This window comes from Coregonus lavaretus, assembly GCF_964263955.1.
Source record: "Coregonus lavaretus genome assembly, chromosome: 37".
NCBI lineage: Eukaryota > Metazoa > Chordata > Actinopteri > Salmoniformes > Salmonidae > Coregonus > Coregonus lavaretus.
Genome location: NC_140024.1, coordinates 13,020,892 through 13,037,113, shown reverse-complemented (window position 1 = coordinate 13,037,113; position 16,222 = coordinate 13,020,892). Strand labels below are relative to the sequence as shown.

Below are 16,222 nucleotides of genomic sequence, written 5' to 3'. Positions count from 1 at the left end.
AAAGCATTGTATTTGGGACAAATAAGTGACTAAACTCTAAACCTCAACTATATCTTGTAATGAATAATGTGGAAACTGAGCAAGTTGAGTAGACTAAACTGCTTGGTGTAACCCTGGATTGTAAACTGTCATGGTCAAAACATATTGATGCAATGGTAGCTAAGATGGGGAGAGGTCTGTCTGTAATAAAGCACTGCTCTGCTTTCTTGACATCGCTATCAACAAAACAAGTCCTACAGGCCCTAGTTTTATCGCACCTGGACTACTGCCCAGTCATATAGTCAAGTTCCACAAAGAGGGACATAGGCAAATTACAGTTGGCCCAAAATAGAGAAACATGGCTGGCCCTTAAATGTTCACGGAGAGCTAACATCAATAACATGCATGTCAATCCCTCCTGGCTCAAAGTAGAGGAGAGATTGACTGCATCACTACTTGTCTTTGTGAGAGGTATTGACATGTTGAAAGCACCGAGCTGTCTGTTAAACGACAAGCACATAGCTCAGACCCCCATACATACCCCACAAGACATGCAACCAAGGGTCTCTTCACAGTCCCCAAGTCCAGAACAGACTCTGGGAAATGCACAGTACTACATAGAGTCATAACTACATTGAACTCTACTCCACATCAAGTAACTCAAGCGAGTAGTAAAATCTGATTTTAAAAAACCGATAAAACTACATCTTATGGAACAATGTACACACATAGGCGCACACACACACACGCACGCTAACACACACACTCTACACACATGTATACTGTAATGTTGTAATATTGTTGTATTGTGGTATTATACATTTTGTATTGTAGATATGTAGTGGTAGAGTAGTGGTGTAATAATGTGTTGTATGATGTACTGTTTTTTTTGTGTGATGTAATTGCCTTAATCTTGTTTGGACCCCAGGAAGATTAGCTGCTGCCTGGGCGGCAGCGAATAGACCCAGTCTGTATTAGATAGAACATTGTGACTCTGACCACCTGTTGGGAAAACAACATGTGGTTACCTAGGTTACCCCATTGGCTCACAGCAAAAACTTGACCTTCTTCAAACAAAATGTTCTTGTTGTCTGTTTTAGTCAATTACAAAACTACATTTAAGAAAAGTACAACATGTCTAAAGATTACTTTTTAATATTGCCTGCTCCCTAGTGTTCTCACTCCTCATTAAAACATATTATTATCGGGCTTCCCTCAAGCCCCTTTTTATGACGGTGCTTGCATCCACTTGAGTGAGTGCAAGCTAGCTAGCTACCGACCGAAACATTAAGCTAGCCAAGACCAACAACACAAACAAATAGACTATACAGCTACAAGTAGTGAGTGGAGTTACAAACTGACTGTACTTAACAAGTTAAATGTCTTACCTGTGATTAAATGTTTTCTACACACATAGCTATGACTAGCCTACTTGGACACCGTGACCCTACATTTCCCACTCTCCCACACCGAATAACCTCAAGAAACAGGGCTCTTCTCGAAGGCACTATTTCTCTACGTGGGAGCATTGCGAACCGTAGGTTGTGATTTTTGACCTGGCTACATGTACATTGAACAACATGGCAGCTTTTCGGCATGATTTTGTTATTTCTGTATATTTCCCCTCTCTTACAATGGGGGTCAATATAAATAATGTTGGTTTTCCCCAATTTGTGGGCGTGGTCGAGGGGAATTCCTTATTATTACGTGAATACCGACTCGGACTATAGGGATCCTTACAAATACTAGTCAGGTTAAGGATCACATAAAACTCTCTAGGCATTGTTCTTAGCCCCGGGCTATCTTAGCCGCAGGCTAGACTGGCCCTGGACTAGCTTAGCCTGTGTTCACACAAGCATTTGTTAACCCTGGGCTAAGCTTTAGCCCCGGCTAAGGATTCACACTTGTATTCCAAAGCCCTGGGCTAACGGACAAACACAACATGCAACCAACATTATATCTATGACATGCGGCCAATGTTATAAGCAATAAGACATTTATTACCACATGATTTCCTCTTGCTTCTAGTCCAGCATTTGCTTTCCAACAGTGATGGTTTGTATAAACCTTGCGGTCTGCCTGTCTAACCTCGGAAACAATGTTTTACTTTTGAAATTCGATCTCGTCCCTGCAGGTCTACAGAGAATGCTGTGCACGAACGAAACATCAAAATAACTTTTCTGATCCAGGCGAAATCATGCAACAATATATTATCATGGATATATCCAATTAAATGTCAATAAAAAATGACGAAAATTGAGCATTTGCTGCCCTTCCAGCTGTAGAGTTTGTTGCTTTAGTTGGCATAGCAACCAATGTTTTTGCACAGATGAAAAGTATTTTGGGTTTTGTCCTCAGATGGAAGGTTGAAATAGTATGAATTTACTAAATAATGTGCAGAATGCATTAGAGGCATCATCAGTGACAGTGCAGCTTTTGTGATGGACAGTGAGAATTCTAGTAGCAGGACCAGCTAGCTCTGCTCCTAGACTTTAGAATGTGCAAGTGTGAACACTCGCTTAACCCCGGGCTACAATCTCCCTAAACCCCGGGCTACAATCTCCCTTAACCCCGGGCTACAATCTCCCTAAACCCCGGGCTACAATCTCCCTAAACCCAGGGCTACAATCTCACCTTCTGCAAACTTGAGAGAAGTCTACTCAGAAACAATAGAACCAAATATCTAATAAGAAATTACCGCAGTGCATATTCATGCCAGAAAAATATCCAACTTTTGTAGGTAGCCATTGTAGAAAGTTATTTGAGTTTCCATTTTTGTTTTGGCTTAACATTTACATAGTCCATGGTATTTCCGTTTTCAAAACATTATGGAAATTGTTAGAGAAGGTGAGGCTGATAGTGCAGAGGCAGCAGTTGTGCTGAGATAGGGCTGTATCAGGCTGCCAGCCTGACCCAGATAGAGACAGTGTCAGGGGATGCTCTCCATCTCAACAGCACTGTAGTGGCTTCCTGGAGTTATCTGCTAATGCCTGTCTGGAGACTGGGAAAGTATACCTTTTATAAACACTATTGGATTCAGTTTTTTCTCTCTCCCTCTGATGACAACAAATACAAACACAAAGTGAAGAAAGAGAAAAGTTTTGTCTAATCTCTGAGGAAGCTTCCTGTAAGTTTACTGCTTCCTGCAGACTTGTCACTTTTGAAGTAGTAAATATCTACAAATGGATTCCACTTTGCAGTCTGTCAATACAAGACAAATGGATTCCACTTTGCAGTCTGTCAATACAAGACAAATGCAGCTTAGGCTGAAGTTCAGAGACATAAAGCCCATGGTGGATAGGGGCCCTTGGCAGTGAGGTGAATGATAAGTGGAGTCCTGCTGGTCAGCTGGTAGATCATGAAGGGTGCTGCCATTAGTAGGCCATAAAAGAGACCAAGCACATGTTTCATACAATAATAGCTCTTTAAAGGGACCAGTCATGTACTGTAGCAGAGTCGTGGACTGAACTTCACTGGTAAGACTCATGCAAGATAAGAAAGGGTGAAACGGAGGGATAAGAAAAGGTGGGCTATACACATGTGGGAGATTTGACACAGAGACAGAAATGATTATGTAGTGATGTGGACTGAAGAGGGCTTGAGGGGATTCTAACCTGAGGTGTCATCCCATGACAGAGGTACAGAATGGGGACGTTGTCGGTGTCCGGCCCCTGGTCCAGACACAGGTCACTCTTCAGAGAGTTCTTCAGCTGAGGGAGGAAATGAACACAAAGGGGGTCATAATTTGATATGTCACTCAATCGGCTAGTTCAGGGAAAGGTTAGCTGTGTGACAGAGAATCGATGAGACCTTGAGATGATTCAAATATTCCTGCTATCACAGCGCCCTATTCAATCAAACCAGAGAGCAGGTTTCCAGTATAACTTCAAAACAACACAGAGGGAACACTTTTCTGTTCTTTGCAGAACAACATGACATAGAACATAAATGGGACTTGTAATCCAAACATGAAGCCTTGTGTTTGCACAGTTATTTCAATCTTTTAAAGATCTAATCAACAGGTTTGTGTGAGGAGAGGGGAGGTACTCTGGAGACTGGGATGGGTGGCTGGGCAGATTTAATGTGTTTGCCTTTGCTGTGCGTGAGGACAGGATTAGGTACAGACATGACATTACAAGGACACAGCCAGAGACTGTGCCTGTCAACTCCCCACTGGCACAGGATATGTCTGATTCCGTCAGCTGGTCATTAAAAAGCCAGGCAGCACCTAAAATACTCTTCAGGGACTGTACATGATGGAATAAAGTCTGACAGACAACGTATAAAAATGTCACTCAGGTTCCATGAAGTGAAAAAATAATAACGTGCAAGGTTCCTGTATGAGTGAAGAAAACCTGGGGCTGCTTGTCAGTGTGGTGTGTAGCATGACCTTTGACCTCAAATGCTATTCTGAACACAGTCTGCATTCTGGATAATGAATTCTCTGACAAAAATGATTGACAAGTTCATGAAATGCACCTAGCAAATGCAGAGTAATGAGGACATGCTATTTTCGAACCCATTTACTCCTTGAGTTAATTTTAATATGGCTGACCTATTTTCCTCTCTGTATCTTTCTACCTTTCATAATAATATGGAAATACAGAGAAGGAAACCAACCATAAAATGAAGACCGTACTCCAATGAGACCGCTTTTTGGGTGTGTCACTGTAGATCCAGGCATATTGCACTGATGCACTGTGGCCACACAGAAATAAAGCTGTTTGTGTTGAACATGAATTGCTAATATAAATACTGCCAGCGTGCCCTCATGGCCATAATACAAATTCAGAAACATTTGTCTAGCATTGCTGAGAATTCCATTTGGCCACACAGGCAGATCTCTGTGAGAGGAGGTGACATAAAACACGCACAGCTCACCAGCCCCACCACTGCACAGCAATATGTGCATACTCAACGGTATACCCTCATAAATACACATTTCACTGTTTCTTACATCAGCGTGCACAATGCTCTGGTCGTGTGTGCATAGACTACACAATAGACAACCTTTTATACACTGAGTATACCAAACAATATTGAGTTGTACCCCACCTTTTGCCCTCAGAACAGCTTTAATTCACCGGGGCATGGCCTCTACAAGGTGTCGAAAGCGTTCCACAGGGATGCTGGCCCATGTTGACTCCAATGCTTCCCACAGTTGTGTCAAGTTGGCTGGATGTCCTTTGGGTGGTGGACCATTCTTTATAAACACGGGAAACTGTTGAGCGTCAAAAACCCAGCAGTGTTGCAGTTCTTGACACAAACCGGTGCGCCTGGCACCTACAACCATACCCCGTTCAAAGGCACTTAAATATTTTGTCTTGCCCATTCATCCACTGAATGGCACACATACACAATCCGTCTCAATTGTCTCAAAATCCTTCTTTAACCTGTCTCTTCCCCTTCATCTACACTGATTGAAGTGGATTTAACAAGTGACATCAATAAGGGATCATAGCTTTCACCTGGATTCACCTGGTCAGTCTATGTCATGGAAAGAGCAGGTTCTTAATGTTTTGTATACTCAGTGTAAGTGCATACTACACAATGGTTTGTCCTTTACTGTATGTGTGTGTAAACAATAGACTTTACTCTATGTGCATACACAATGGTCAGATTCCTCTGAGTAGAATGGAAAAATAAATCTTTAGCACTTGGGCAGGTCTGTGTACTGTATAATCTCCAGCAAGTCTTCTGTCTTCTCCCAGAGTCTGAGTTCCTGCACCTTTTCCACATCATGCCCACATTGCCCAGGCTTTAGCGTGCCAACCCTGGCACTGCACACAAGGACTGAGGCTACGGTAGGCATGTCCACGTGTTTTAGAGCCAAGCTGCCACAGAAATGCATCTCTCTGTGAAATTAATGTGTTCCTAACTGCAGTCATCCAAATCGTAACTCAATGGATTATGATTATTTATTCAGGCATGGACCGCATGGTTTATTCTGTGGAGGCTTTACTTTACATAGTATTACCATTTTTGCAGAGGGCATGCTGCTTACCACTCCATATGCAATGGTGTCTATGTACATCCTCATCTCTGGGTAGATGTTGACCAGGTACCACCGAAACGTCTTACACTGGAGCCTCTTCCTCAGGGCCTTCCTCTCAGAGATATCTCCAATGTCTATCCCTGAGTCCTGCACACACACGCACACACAGCCATGCAAACACAGAGATAAACAGTTTGACAGTGATTGCTGTAAAGATACAAATGCATTAAGATATCATGCATAGGCAAGGGCATATGTGCCAAGCTCTTAGGTGGAAAGGCGAATCAGATTCCCAGTTTCCCTGATTTCAGAGAGGCAAGACTCACTGAGGAATACTTATCGTCCGTTTCAATGTGCCATAACTCCTGAGAGCCCTTCATGTTCCCTGTATAAAGAACCACAGGACTAAGTGACTGATTTTAACATCATCTGCCATTTCCTCTGAGTCCTCATGCTGCCACAGTCACGCTTTGGCCCAGCCTTCCTTCTGCAGCAAGCTGCCGCTCTTGTCCACTCTACCCTAATTATCTTAATTGCTGCCTCGCTGACAAATTTAAAAGCTGAAGCAGACCTGATAGATTCAACATCAACTGCAATGGAGGCAACTTGCAGCCTACTGAGATATGATAAATGGACTACCGAGAGTATAATAGACAATAACAACAGCTGTGATGTGAAATGAAGTAGGTTTATAATACGTTTGGACAAAAGAAATTAACGAGGCTATTCCTGATGCCAAATTTCCCTCCAAGCTAGTTGATTAGAATTGCAGAACTCAGTGTATCAATATCAATTTAGAGATTTGTCTGCTGATGCTCATCTATTTGCTCATCTATTTCAAATGAGTTTTTACATAATTGTGAGTATTGAGTGCAAATAGGAAAGCTATTAAGCATCTAATCAACTCAGCCTTTGTACTAAGAAACACCAGGCATCTCTGCTAATGTATTACAACATCTACATGTTATATATCTACATGTCAATGCCATATCAAATCGGGATTTACAAAAATAACTTTAGTAACAGTTCTCTTCACAATACAGGTGTAGGATCTTAATTTGAGCAGTTCACTACAGCAGGAAAATAATACTGCTGCAACAGGACATTTAAATTATTATGTGTATTATAATGATTGGACATTTTTGTAGGGGTTGATACATTTTTCATAAGGGACTATCAAGTCTGACATTTCAAAGTGGAATTTACAAACTTCAGAAGCCTTTTTAAACCTCAAATACAAGTTTAAAATGTCCTGCATTGTAGGAAAGTTCTCCTGCAACAGGGTGATCAAATTAAGATCCTAAACCTCTACACTAACGTACTACACTATACATCACGCTTTATTTAATATTAATATTAATATTCCCCACCCTGACTACTTGCCCACCCTCCAGTAGACATGGTTCAGTAGACATGGTCCAGTTGGCAACTAACAGACTCTTACCTCCTGGGGGATGTTCCAGGCCATGTAGACATGGCTCTTAAACTCGTCCATCCAGACCTCCGCCACCCTCAGGGCGTTCCGTCTCACGTGAGAAGTCAGGTCCTCAGTGTAGGGCTTGTGGGCACGCTCTATATGGGCAATACGGGCACAGGGCAGGACTTCCACACTGCCCCCACACTGCCACACCTGGTATTACACATAAAAGACAGAGGGAAAAACTTGGTTAATCATCAGTCGTGCTAAAATCATGTTTCCGGGCAGGAAAAGACCCAGAGGGTGCTCCAGGAGAAAGACTCACATCTGAAGCCTCTTACTCTGAGGCTGACAGGGCTACATGAGCTTCACTCCTCTCTACTTTATCCAAAAAGCCTGTCAGATCAAGCCAGGAAGAGGGAAACCTGGAGACTGCAGGGAAACAGTGACCTCTCCTTGGTCCAGATAACACCTCACAGTACTGAGGGTGCCAGAAGCCTCATCAAAAAGGAGCACCATGTCTTCACTGACATCTAACATGCTATGTCTGACTTAGTGGTCTAACAGTTTTAATTGCTGATGTGAGATGACATTTGGAGTCCCAGTGCCTTATGCTTAATGTCATGATTAATGGCTGCTAGGAGAGCAAGAGAGAGAGAGAGAGTGAGAAAGAGAGCGAGAGAGAGAGAGAGACAGCAAGCGCGAGAGAGCGAGAGAGTGAGAAAGAGAGGAAGAGGAAGAGTGAGAGAGTGTGTGAGAGAATGAGAATGAGAAAAAGGGAGAGGGAGAATACAGAGTATGTCAGTAACGAAATTCCTACAGTATGGCCATATCTCCTGTTCTTTCTTAGATGTAGTGTAATGCTGTGATTCACTATATTGTGATAAAACTGTCTGCTCTTTGTCCCCTGTGGCTCTGTGTATCTGTGCTCTACCTGCTTTTATCTCTCCGCTCTGGCCCTGAAGAGCTCATAGCCTCCAGTCAGGAGTCTCTCTTCTCATCTTGACTCCCTCCACAGCACAGCAGTAACTGACATCTAACCGGGCTCCAACGGGCTAACATTCCATCCTGAGAATTCCTGCACACCGACATTCATTCCACATCTCCTCTTGTCAGGTTCAACGCGCAAACATTCACTTCAAAGCTCTGATGTAGTTCCAGAGTTTCTGGAGAGGTAATGCTCATTCCATAATGTTATCATTTCCTCCATTGCTGCCCACAGCACAGAACACTGCCTGAACTGGCATCGAGAGTAGATCCGCCCCTGCTGTCTGCAAGGAGTTTACCTTCCTCTGTCTATCTATAGCACTCAGGGACAGCCACAGAAAGCTCTTTGGTAGCCATGAAGTGCTTTGAAAGGCTGGTCATGGCTCACATCAACACCATCATCCCGGAAACCCTAGACCCACTCCAATTCACATACCACCCCAACAGATCCACAGATGACGCAATCTCAATCGCACTGCACACTGCCCTTTCCCACCTGGACAAAAGGAACACCTATGTGAGAATGCTGTTCATTGACTACAGCTCATCGTTCAACACCATAGTACCCACAAAGCTCATTACTAAGCTAAGGACCCTGGACTAAACACCTCCCTCTGCAACTGGATCCTGGACTTCCCCCCAGGTGGTAAGGGTAGGCAACAACACATCTGCCACGCTGATCCTCAACACAGGGGCCCCTCAGGGGTCTGGCACAACAACATATTTTCCCCCTCAGGAGACTGAAAAGATTTGGCATGGGCCCCCAGATCCTCAAAAAGTTATACAGCTGCACCATCGAGTGCATCCTGACTGGTTGCATCACTGCCTGGTATGGCAACTGCTCGGCATCTGACTGTAAGGCGCTACAGAGGGTAGTGCGTACGGCCCAGTACATCACTGGGGACAAGCTTCCTGCCATCCAGGACCTATATACTAGGCGGTGTCAGAGGAAGGCCCAAAAAATTGTCAAAGTCACCCAAGTCATAGACTGTTCTCTCTGCTACCGCACGGCAAGCGGTACCGGAGCGCCAAGTCTAGGTCCAAAAGGCTCCTTAACAGCATCTATCCCCAAGCCATAAGACTGCTGAACAATTATGAAATGGCCACCCGGACTATTTACATTGAACCCCCCCCCCTTTGATTTTACACTGCTGCTACTCGCTATTCATTATCAATGCATAGTCACTTTACCCCTACCTACATGTACAAATTACCTCGACTAACCTGTTCTCCCGCACATTGACTCGGTACCGGTACCCCCTGTATATAACCTCGGTATTGTTATTTTATTGTGTTACTTATTAGATTTTTTACTTTAGTTTATTTAGTAAATATTTTCTTAACTCTATTTCTTGAACTGCATTGTTGGTTAAGGGCTTGTAAGTAACAATTTCATGGTAAGGTCTACAACTGTTGTACTCTGCGCATCAGACAAATACAATTTGATTTGATTTGACACACAGACAGACACAGAAAAAGAAACAAGCGCACACAGAACAACACACATTTACAGACCACATCAGTCAGACTACAGTGTTATAGGAGTGATACAACTCAATGACGCAAGTCCTGTAATTGATGATGTCTGTGACTGCTATGCTGTGATCTACTTCCAAGGATGAGGCACTCTGTCACATTCTCTCACAGAGGCGTTCAGTCTTGCTTTCCAGAGTCACCTCCTCTCCTCTGTTTGCTGTACTCATTTCTCCATGGCAAACTAACCAACTGGCTATGTCAACACCCACAGTCCTGCTGCCCCATCTGGAGTTCCTGCTAAACAAACTGAAGGGGCAAAACAGGCATCTGTGAATAAGTCACGTATGTCAATATTTTCCCCTGACCTGAGTGAATTGGTGTTAACAAAGTCACGTATGTCAATATTTTCCCCTGACCTGAGTGAACTGGTGTTAACACACTACAGACAGAGAACAGACAGAACTCTTCATCAGTCTTTGATTGGAGAGGTGCAGTATAGGTCCTCAAGTCGTCAAGACCATCAAACTGCTCTCATCATCATGATCATCATCCTCATCATCATCATCCTCCGATCTTCTCAGCCCTTATGGCATGGGGCAGAGTATGGACACGCCAGATACAGACAGAGGATGACCTCAGACAGACAGATGACAGACACATGACTTCAGTGCACCTTCTGCAGGAAAACCATTTCACAACCCACTCATTCTCTCTCCCACATGTCAAGAAGAAATGTCATGTTACAGGAGCTGTGTATACCAAGCATCACTGAACATGTGTTATGACATAGTTTTCCAGCCATTAGCGTATTGCGTCAACATTGTGAATAGCATAACATACTCCGTACAAGTGGCTTTGGAATCTATGGAATATTTCCTGCCTACAATAACTAATATAGTAAAACAGTCTCAAAGCCTATGGAGCTTAACATTAATAAAAAGTATATACTTTTTTGACCTGACATTTACAGTCAATTACTTGTGTGACACATAGGCTACATTAATATTCATTCTGCACAGTACGTGTCGATTTTCCATGCAGTCTGCAAATACATTTGCAGTTCCAGCAAGTACTTATCAACCAGAGATACCTGTTGCAGAACATAGGTGCATGCCATGTCTCCTGTTTATACACAACATGATTGTATTGTATACAGAATATAGGGATAGGATAGGGCGAGGATATAAATCAGTCTAAAGCTAGTTATGGTTTATTATGAACATTTTCATGCTTTCCATATATACCAATTGGGTTTTTCATAAACATTCTTATAGAGCGTATAACATTTGCATAACTGATGTATATGCTTCTTCACAGTGTTCAATGATTCCAATTTCTCCGTCAAAACTGCTTGGCAGACTTACAGTCACAATGGCTGCATCTCCAAAATGTGAAGGTGTTATGAAAGAATATGTATGCAACGCCATACAATCTCACTAGGGTTGAATAGCGGGAACCTGGTTACCGGTAAATGATAATAAATTATTTATATGAACAGCATGGAGTGAAATGGAACTGTTAAATTATATGCGATGTCTATACCTGGTTTCTCTACGGCCTCTGCATGATGAATCAACGTTCAGGGTGGGGACAGACCATCTCACAATGCATGTAGACCTATCATCTCATCATGGTGACTTTTTTTCTTGTGACAGGTAGGCCTGCTACAGTAATATAAAGACTGAATGCGCGTCTAATATATACATCTCCATCTGGCTTCAAATTGCATCCAAAATACAGTAGATAATTCTGTTCTAGATAGATATATAGCCCTATATACAGTTGGGAGAACAAGTATTTGATACACTGCTGATTTTGCAGGTTTTCCTACTTACAAAGCATGTAGAGGTCTGTAATTTTTATCATAGGTACACTTCAACTGTGACAGACAAAGCTGGGACCAAAGTAACAAAGCCTACCATCAGTAACACACTACGCCGCCAGGGACTCAAATCCTGCAGTGCTAGACGTGTCCCCCTGCTTAAGCCAGTACATGTCCAGGCCCGTCTGAAGTTTGCTAGAGTGCATTTGGATGATCCAGAAGAGGATTGGGAGAATGTCATATGGTCAGATGAAACCAAAATAGAACTTTTTGGTAAAAACTCAACTCGTCGTGTTTGGAGGACAAAGAATGCTGAGTTGCATCCAAAGAACACCATACCTACTGTGAAGCATGGGGGTGGAAACATCATGCTTTGGGGCTGTTTTTCTGCAAAGGGACCAGGACGACTGATCCGTGTAAAGGAAAGAATGAATGGGGCCATGTATCGTGAGATTTTTAGTGAAAACCTCCTTCCATCAGCAAGGGCATTGAAGATGAAACGTGGCTGGGTCTTTCAGCATGACACCCTGGCGGCGTAGTGTGTTACTGATGGTAGGCTTTGTTACTTTGGTCCCAGCTCTCTGCAGGTCATTCACTAGGTCCCCCCGTGTGGTTCTGGGATTTTTGCTCACCGTTCTTGTGATCATTTTGACCCCACGGGGTGAGATCTTGCGTGGAGCCCCAGATCGAGGGAGATTATCAGTGCTCTTGTATGTCTTCCATTTCCTAATAATTGCTCCCACAGTTGATTTCTTCAAACCAAGCTGCTTACCTATTGCAGATTCAGTCTTCCCAGCCTGGTGCAGGTCTACAATTTTGTTTCTGGTGTCCTTTGACAGCTCTTTGGTCTTGGCCATAGTGGAGTTTGGAGTGTGACTGTTTGAGGTTGTGGACAGGTGTCTTTTATACTGATAACAAGTTCAAACAGGTGCCATTAATACAGGTAACGAGTGGAGGACAGAGGAGCCTCTTAAAGAAGAAGTTACAGGTCTGTGAGAGCCAGAAATCTTGCTTGTTTGTAGGTAACCAAATACTTATTTTCCACCATAATTTGCAAATAAATTCATTAAAAATCCTACAATGTGATTTTCTGGATTTTTTTTTCTCATTTTGTCTGTCATAGTTGACGTGTACCTATGATGAAAATTACAGGCCTCTCTCATCTTTTTAAGTGGGAGAACATGCACAATTGGTGGCTGACTAAATACTTTTTTCCCCCACTGTATATACACAGTACCAGTCAAAAGTTTGGACACACCTACTCATTCCAGGGTTTTTCTATATTTTTACTATTTTATACATTGTAGAATAATAGTGAAGACATCAAAACAGGCCGGTGGTTCCTGGTCCCCTTGCACACCTGGCATCAATCATTACCCGAACCTGCACGTCATCATGAGGCACACCTGGACCATTACCTCACTTATTAACTCCCCTATATCTGGCACTCCCTTAGGTTCTTTCCCCAGTCAGTCTTATTCCTGTGGTTATGCGTAGACGCTACTGCTGTGTTGTCTCGTTCCATGTTTGTTGTTTTACTCCCGAGTGGCGCAGTGGTCTAAGGCACTGCATCGCAGTGCTAGCTGTGCCCCTAGAGATCCTGGTTCGAATCCAGGCTCTGTCGTAGCCGGCCGCGACCGGGAGACCCATGGGGTGGCGCACAATTGGCCCAGGGTAGGGGAGGGAATGGCCGGCAGGGCCAGTTGGTAGAGCATGGTGTTTGCAACGCCAGGGTTGTGGGTTCGATTCCCACAGGGGGCTAGTATGAAAAAAATGCACCTACTGTCACGTCTACTCCCGTCTCCGGTGCTCAAGGTCACCAGTTCACTCATCATTACACACACCTACCATCATCGTTACGCGCACCTGCACTTAATTATGGGACTCACCTGGACTCCATCATGTCATTGATTATCTCCCCTATATCTGTCACTCCCTCAGGTTCATTCCCCAGTCAGCATTGATGTTATGTTTCTCATGTCCAGACGCTGTTCTTGTTTTGTTCTATGTTTATTTATTATTAAACCCTTACCCTGTACTTGCTTCTCGTCTCCCAGCGTCTGCTTTATAATGCTTTTGAATGACACTTCCTGTTTTGGCGGGAAATACCGGTTTACCCGGGAGAAAAGTGATTTATTCTCAGGATGGAAAATACCGGGAAAATATTCAACCCTAATTCTCACCCTCTAGCACAACAAAGTAAATCTCTGCTTTGTGTTTTATTACCGAATTAGACTTGAGAGATTATCTTTCAGAAATATATTTGAGATTTGGCCGTTTTTCATCAGAAAGGACATAAACATGTTGTGCCCTCTAGCTCCAACAACACATTCCCTAGCAACACATTCTGCAAGCTAAAGCAACACACAAGGGACAGTTATGTTAAAACTCTGACACATACAATAAATAAATGAACACTATTCATTGTAAATGCCATTCACATGACATTTCATGATCATTGTATATTTTCTTCCAGTGACAGAATGTGAAGATGGTGCAGCTGTCACCCTGATACACCCAGGACATCCTCCTACAGATTAAGCGCAAGCCTGGACCAGAGAGGTCCCCTGCGCTGTGCAGCAGTGTTGGCTTCGTGTGTGAGTATCTCTGTGAGTGTCCCTTAGTGCTGTTCTGGTGTCAGCCAGAGTGTGTGCAGGCAGGTGGTCTGCAGGAAGGATCAATATGCTGCAGCAGACCAGCCCTGCTGGAGCTCAGTGGAGTTGCTGATCTGGGGCCAGTGCCAGGGTCTCTATGGGCTCCAGTCCTGCAGCTCTCAGTTCACTGCATCACCTTCTGTCAGACCGTCTCCCATCAGTCCCACACAGCCAGGACACAGAACAGGGCTGCAGGCTACGCCACATTAACCCTACAACCAGGGACCAGGGGTCACTTCCTATAGGACTGTCCAGCTAAAGACCCCAGCCATTAAAACAGCACAGGGCACAAGCAGCACATCCGGAGGCACAGATTTCCTTTGTCTCTATTTTTAGAGGTAGAGTTAACTGAAATTATTCATCAACTACTTGTACATAGCGGTATGCAGGACACTGATTTATTATGTAGGTGATAGAATCACCAATGTCTTCAGCATAAAGCAATCAGCGTGGCCATTATCAAGCCCCAAATCCTAAAAGCATTTTTTTGGAGGAAAATGACTTACGGGACTAATCTCCTCCTCTTTCCTAAAGAGTGGCTGATGATTACATCTCTGTCATTACCGAGGATGGATATTTCCCCACGTTGGCATCACATGGTAAGCCCTCTCTCTCTGTCTCTGTCTGTGGCTGCACTGTAATCTACAGAGTACAGCTGGAGGAAGACTGTGTTTGTCCCCTGTCTCTGGGTATTATTGTTGGAGTTGATTGCTGTATTAGTGGCGGTATATGTACAGTGAGTGTAACAGGGTTATTATTAGACCTCCCTGGGGAAGTCGTGCCTCCTCTGGCCCATCTGCTCATTGTACTGCTGAGATCACACTGACTCTGCCTCGGAGACAGACTTGATGCAGGGGAATGGACCGTCACTCACACATACAGGGGATATACTTGACTGGAGGTAAAGTGGCTTGCGAAAGTATTCACCCCCCTTGGCATTTTTCATATTTTGTTGCCTAACAACCTGGAATTAAAATTGATTTTTTGGGGGGTTTGTATAATTTGATTTACTCAACATGCCTACCACTTTGAAGATGAAAAATATGTTTTATTGTGAAACAAACAAGAAATAAGACAAAAAAACTTGAGCGTGCATAACTATTCACCCCCCCAAAGTCAATACTTTGTAGAGCCACCTTTTGCAGCAATTACAGCTGCAATTCTTTTGGGGTATGTCTCTATAAGCTTGGCACATCTAGCCACTGGGATTTTTGCCCATTCTTCAAGGCAAAACTGCTCCAGCTCCTTCAAGTTGGATGGGTTCCGCTGGTGTACAGCAATCTTTAAGTAATACCACAGATTCTCAATTGGATTGAGGTCTGGGCTTTGACTAGGCCATTCCAAGACATTTAAATGTTTCCTCTTAAACCACTCGAGTGTTGCTTTAGCAGTATGCTTAGGGTCATTATCCTGCTGGAAGGTGAACCTCCATCCCAGTCTCAAATCTCTGGAAGACTGAAACAGGTTTACCTCAAGAATTTCCCTGTATTTAGCGCCATCCATCATTCCTTCAATTCTGACCAGTTTCCCAGTCCATGCCGATGAAAAACATCTCCACAGGATGATGCTGCCACCACCATGCTTCACTGTGGGGATGGTGTTCTCGGGGTGATGAGAGGTGTTGGGTATGCGCCAGACATAGGGTTTTCCTTGATGGCCAAAAAGCTCAATTTTAGTCTCATCTGACCAGAGTACCTTCTTCCATATGTTTGGGAAGTCTCCCACATGGCTTTTGGTGAACACCAAACGTGTTTGCTTATTTTCTTCTTTAAGCAATGGCTTTTTTCTGGCCACTCTTCCGTAAAGCCCAGCTCTGTGGCGTGTACTGCTTAAAGTGGTCCTATGGACAGATACTCTAACCTCCGCTGTGGAGCTTTGCAGCTCCTTCAGGG

General features: G+C 43.6%; 1 protein-coding gene across 2 annotated transcripts in view; it reads right to left on the bottom strand.

Moving 5' to 3' along the window:
• The window catches only part of LOC311111168 (polypeptide N-acetylgalactosaminyltransferase 18-like), a 103,588-nt gene that overhangs the window by 25,989 nt on the left and 61,377 nt on the right, over window positions 1-16,222 (bottom strand). For both annotated transcript variants that reach the window (XM_084153857.1, XM_084153856.1), the window contains exons 7-9: window positions 7,419-7,604; window positions 5,984-6,121; window positions 3,594-3,689 (exon numbers count right to left, since the gene is read on the bottom strand). In XM_084153857.1, the coding sequence (XP_084009983.1) occupies window positions 3,594-3,689; window positions 5,984-6,121; window positions 7,419-7,604 (420 nt within the window). The remainder of the gene's footprint in view (window positions 1-3,593; window positions 3,690-5,983; window positions 6,122-7,418; window positions 7,605-16,222) is intronic.